At 44.5% G+C, this 5,815-nt stretch overlaps 1 protein-coding gene across 1 annotated transcript; it reads left to right on the top strand.

The window, feature by feature from the left end:
• The first annotated feature begins 1,265 nt into the window (after positions 1-1,265).
• Positions 1,266-4,841, top strand: LOC147888869 (heat shock 70 kDa protein BIP1). Its single transcript, XM_087392285.1, has 8 exons — positions 1,266-1,475; positions 1,875-2,142; positions 2,229-2,443; positions 2,578-2,820; positions 2,904-3,383; positions 3,489-3,643; positions 3,745-3,827; positions 3,944-4,841. The coding sequence occupies exons 1-8, from the start codon at positions 1,424-1,426 to the stop codon at positions 4,437-4,439; spliced, it is 1,992 nt and encodes a 663-aa protein (XP_087248411.1). The 5' UTR covers positions 1,266-1,423; the 3' UTR covers positions 4,440-4,841.
• Positions 4,842-5,815: the final 974 nt, after the last annotated feature.

The following is a 5,815-nucleotide window of genomic DNA, read 5'->3' as shown; positions in this document are numbered from 1 at the left end:
ACCAATTGGCGAACAACACGTGGATGGTGAGACCAACCATGCCACTAGGGCAGCTCGAAACGCATGCAAAAGGCAACTGAATCTTAGTACAGCCTCGAAACGTCGAACGCCAAAAGAGGGTGCACATAAATCCACACGATGCACCCAGTAAACATCCGGAGAAGATAGACACGTGGAAGGGAAACAAAATCTGATGAATCAAAATTTAAAAATTTTGGTTTTTTTTATTTAGCCATTTTTCCCTTCTCCAAAAACAACCGTAACTATAGCCTACCCCCCAGGGGAGGCTAAAAAGGAAATTCTGAATTTTGGCTTTCACCAAACACACATCGGTCACTATACCCTTCCCCCCTGGGGTAGGCCAAGGCCAAAAAGAAGAAGAGAGAGCAAAAGGGGAAAAAATTCAAGGGATGCAAATAGCAAGTGAAACTTAGCCCAATCATAAAAATCCAAATGTGAATTTTGAAAAATAACATTTTTAGCTTCTCAAAGGCTAACCTCCAATTAGACCTTCCCATGGGCACACCTTTCATCTTAGATGAACCTTCAGTATACCCTTTCATACAAATTAACTTACCTTTCATTTTAGATGAACCTTCAGTATACCCTTCATTTTGCAGGAACCTTAGGGCCTTAGCACATGGATGGGGTTTAGGATGGGAATCTTTTTGTCATCATTACTCCCATCCTACACCAAGTGGTCTAAGATGGATTTAGAATGGGAGTAGCCACTTTTTCTCCCATCCTAGACCATGGCCTCTAGACCCTGGCAGCCAGAATGGGTTCCCCTTTTTTAGGGATTCAAAAACATGCAAAGGTGACATGTATCCTTGTCCCCTAGTGGTCCCCACCTCCAACACACGAAATGATGCCATGTGTCCTCTTCCTCCTAAACCGAGAGTGGAAATGGACCGCCACGTGTGACGGTCCTATGCAAGCAAGCGGTGAGCCACGTGTCGCGCATGGGATGATCGTGCTTCGACGACGAAGAAGCAACTAGAGCGTCGGAACGGACGGCATCGGGAGTGATGACGTGGACAATCGAGCGGCAGGTGGCATTGGGGGGAAGAGAAACGGACGGCATCGGAGGGGTGAGGTGGAGGATCGGGTGGCTGGGAGGGATCCAGCATAAAAGGAGGGCGGTGATTGGCGGAGAGGGGGGGGAGACGTGGAACGAGGAAGCTGATTGGAGGAAACGAAGGAGAGAAGGCAGAAGGGAGACCCGACCCGGCCAAATAAGAGCTCGCTTTAAATACCTCCCACCACAAGTCCATCATCAAAACATTCCGTTGATTCGATGCACGAGACCTGATCTTCCCGTCGCGTTTGGTTAGGGTTCCGTCGAGTTCCGTCGTCTTCTTCGGCTGACGTTTTCATCTTCTTCCTTTGATCTTCGTCTTCCTTGCTCCCCATTTTCGTAGCTATGGCTCCTCCTCGTCCTTCCGGCATCCTTCTCCTCTCCATAATCGCCGCAGGTACGTCCCTTCTCTCGCTTTTTCAATCCCCTCTTGGTTTCTGTATTTTTCTTCTTTCCTTTCCCTCCTCCTTTTCGGTTTCCCTTCCTTTCCCCTCCCCTAGTTTCATTTCTTCGAACGGTTCCTGTCGCCGACTCGCATTCCGGATCGCTCTAGCCTTTCTCGTCAATCTTCCCTCTGACTAGTAGATCTCTCCCCTTCCAACTGTTTGTAAACTATATAATTTAGCGCGTTTGTCAACGTATCTCGCATTCCCGTGCCGCGATTTGCAGTATTATGGGTCTGATCCTGCCCAGTACAAGGACTTTACAGAAACTCCGCCTCTGTTGCCTTCTCAAATCTAGAAACAGAAGCTTTGTAGATAATGGCACAAGCTAACGTAGTACCCACTTTCCGCAGGGCTTTTTCTGGCTTCAATCGTTGCCTCTGAAGAGGCCCCTAAGTTGGGCACCGTCATCGGGATCGATCTTGGAACGACGTACTCGTGCGTCGGGGTGTACAAGAACGGTCATGTTGAGATCATCGCAAATGACCAGGGTAACCGAATCACCCCATCCTGGGTGGCTTTCACGGACAGTGAAAGATTGATCGGGGAGGCCGCCAAAAACCAGGCCGCTACCAATCCCGAAAGAACTATTTTCGATGTGAAAAGATTGATTGGCCGCAAGTAAGTTCTCAACAGTTGATATAGTCTTATGCTAGTAAGTAGCGCTTGTGAAATCTGCTGATTACGGAGTCTATGTGGTTAAACAGATTTGAGGATAAGGAAGTACAGAGGGATATGAAACTCGTTCCTTACAAAATCGTTAATAAGGAAGGGAAGCCCTACATACAAGTAAAGATCAAGGATGGAGAGGTTAAAGTTTTCAGTCCTGAAGAAATTAGCGCAATGGTCTTGATCAAAATGAAGGAAACCGCAGAGGCTTTTCTTGGCAGAAAGATCAAAGATGCAGTGGTAACTGTTCCAGGTGAGCGGATCAAAATGTGATTGGCTGCCCTTTCCCCTTCCCTTACCTTCGAGTTTTGTTCAGACCACAATAGATCTCAGTTTGAAAATGTCGTCTTCCGCCTTGCTGACCCTCCCTGGACATGATCTGTGAAGCTTATTTCAACGATGCTCAACGGCAAGCCACGAAAGATGCTGGAGTTATCGCTGGCCTCAATGTTGCCCGTATCATCAATGAACCAACCGCAGCGGCCATAGCTTATGGTTTGGATAAGAAGGGAGGTGAAAAGAATATTCTGGTCTTCGATCTTGGTGGTGGTACTTTCGATGTCAGTATTCTTACTATCGACAACGGTGTGTTCGAGGTGTTGTCAACGAATGGTGATACGCATCTTGGAGGTTCGTTTAGAATTCTTATGACCGTTTCGAATCACGATGTTCATTGGCTGAATTCCCACTGATCTCGACCTACGCTTTTACAGGCGAGGATTTTGATCAACGCATCATGGAATACTTCATTAAGTTGATTAAGAAGAAGTACAACAAGGACATCAGCAAGGATAACCGCGCTCTGGGGAAGCTTAGAAGAGAGGCTGAGCGGGCGAAAAGGGCCTTGAGCAACCAGCACCAAGTCAGAGTAGAAATTGAGTCTTTGTTCGATGGCATTGATTTCTCCGAGCCCCTTACGCGAGCTAGGTTCGAAGAGCTCAACAATGATCTTTTCCGGAAGACTATGGGTCCAGTGAAGAAGGCCATGGATGATGCGGGGCTTCAAAAATCTCAAATCGACGAGATTGTTCTTGTTGGTGGAAGTACTCGTATTCCGAAGGTGCAGCAATTGTTGAAGGAATATTTTGATGGCAAGGAGCCTAACAAGGGTGTAAACCCAGACGAAGCTGTTGCGTTTGGCGCAGCCGTTCAAGGTGGTATCTTGAGTGGTGAAGGCGGTGATGAAACGAAAGGTGAGATCTAAATCGCCTGCATAGTTGCACTACTGCCGTTCGGTGAATCAAAAGTATCGATATTCGGTGAAGTTTGAGGCGTATTATATTTCTCAACTGTTGCAGATATCCTCCTTTTGGACGTCACTCCTTTGACCCTCGGGATTGAAACCGTTGGTGGGGTGATGACCAAATTGATACCAAGGAATTCTGTTATTCCTACAAAGAAGTCTCAAGTTTTCACCACCTATCAGGATCAGCAGACAACAGTGTCTATCCAGGTTTTTACCTAACACACTTTTAAACTTTGCCAGACGTATTCAATTTCTGCCAGGTCCAGTCATTTGAGACCTATAGCTGTTTTAAAATATGCATTCGACAGGTCTTCGAGGGTGAACGTAGTATGACCAAAGATTGCAGGGAGTTGGGAAAATTCGACTTGTCTGGCATTCCTCCAGCCCCAAGGTAAGGATATGATTCCGTGCTCGCTTGAGTTTGATTACCTGCCTACACGCGTTGAAGTGGATATTCGGTAGCTCTTCTGAGATCATTAGCTCTAATGAATTCGTTGCCTTTCCCAGGGGTGTACCCCAGATCGAAGTTACATTTGAGGTGGATGCCAATGGTATTTTGAACGTAAAGGCTGAGGACAAAGGTACAGGAAAGTCCGAGAAAATCACCATTACAAATGACAAGGGTAGGTTGAGCCAGGAAGAAATTGACAGAATGGTACAAGAGGCCGAGGAATTTGCAGAAGAAGACAAGAAGGTTCGGGAGAGAGTTGATGCCCGAAACAGCCTTGAAACATACGTTTACAACATGAAAAATACCATCAATGACAAGGACAAGCTGGCTGACAAAATCGAGAAAGACGATAAAGAGACAATCGATTCTGCACTGAAGGACGCTCTGGATTGGTTGGATGATAATCAAAGCGCAGAAAAGGAAGATTTCGAGGAGAAATTGAAGGAAGTTGAGGCTGTGTGCAACCCTATAATTTCCAAAGTGTATCAGCAAACAGGTGGAGCAGCTCCTGACAGTGAAGATGAAGATGATGATCTGCACGAGGAATTATAAACTTCTGAAGGAGACGGATTGTTTCAATAAGTGTTTCTGACCCCTCTCTCTCTGCCTTTGTTACTGCCTACACAGGGCAGACCACTACTGCAAACATGAATGTAAACAGAAATATGAGAAGTCATATCAATCCACCTATTGTGGTGCCTACTAAGTCTAGTTTTCAATGTAAGAGAGCATGTTAAGGGTGCTCCATGTAGCCCCATGCTTCGATACCCACACTTGGCTTCATTAAGAGAGCCAAATTTTTTGTTTGGGTTTCAAAATGAACTCGTAATTTTTGAATTTCCTACATGGACTCTGTTTCTTCGCTTGATAGCTGTTTGCCATGCCCAATGGTATGTGACATTGTAGAAAACAGTAGCTAATTGTTTGAGGTTTCAACATGGACTCGTATTTCAATTGTTTGAGGTTTCGACATGGACTCTTATTTCTTTAATAAAAGCTCTTTGGTTTTGGCTGAAAGCTTATGACCAAGGGTACTTGGGTTATTGTAGAAACAGCAGCTAAGTGTATAAGGTTTCAACATGAACTCGTATTTCTTCAATATAAGCTCTTGCCTTTAAAGATCAAGAGTACTTGGGTTTCCACTTGGACTTTGAAGATCAAGAGCACATGGACCGTTTATTAAAGGTCAAGAGCTAGTACTTGTCTTTGGCTGAAATCGTATGGTTACGTTTATGGTTGAGGAATACTTCGAGAGTCAGTTTCCTTACTGATCAAAGAGCAAACTTGGGTTAACTTGTACTCTCTTTCTTTCCCATATTGCGTTTCGACCTATATTCTCTCTCGTTTCCGTCAAGTGTTTATATCTGGGTTTCAGCTTGTACTCTCTTATTTTTGAGTTGTGTATTTGGGCTTCGGCTTGTATTTACTTTTTCTCAAATGCGAGAAGGGGAAAATAATCCTTAATGAATTCGGTTTTTTCTATTCTTGCATCATTGGCATTGCATTTCTCTCTCGTTATGTGCAAAATGGCTCCCCATGCCATTGACTACTACTACTAATTTGGGTATCTTATAGTGAAAAGAAAAGAAATGATAGTCGTGTACTTGCTCAAGTAATTAAAGCTGTACCTTAGAGGATCTGTGAAGAGCGTGTAGAATGGAATGCTTTCTTTCGTGGGAAAAATGGAGAACATATGTATCATTTCTTACATCTTATCCGTTCTACACGTAAGTATTCTAACTAATGAGTTACAAAAGTCTTTTGTTTTGGTAATTGTAATTCTTTAACTTGATTTATTTGCCTTGCATAGGTGTGATTTGGCACTTCTCTCCAGAGTACAATCGTGAATGACTCCCGCGTGGGACTGCAGTAAATAGACGCAAGCTTTTTTGATTAGGGTAGTTCGTTTTGTTGCTCCTTTATGGGTG

The sequence above is a fragment of the Dipteris shenzhenensis genome, chromosome 21, assembly GCF_047967505.1.
Source record: "Dipteris shenzhenensis isolate YYH24624 ecotype China chromosome 21, Dip_SZ_1.0, whole genome shotgun sequence".
NCBI classification, from domain to species: domain Eukaryota; kingdom Viridiplantae; phylum Streptophyta; class Polypodiopsida; order Gleicheniales; family Dipteridaceae; genus Dipteris; species Dipteris shenzhenensis.
This window is presented reverse-complemented; position numbering and strand designations above follow the sequence as displayed.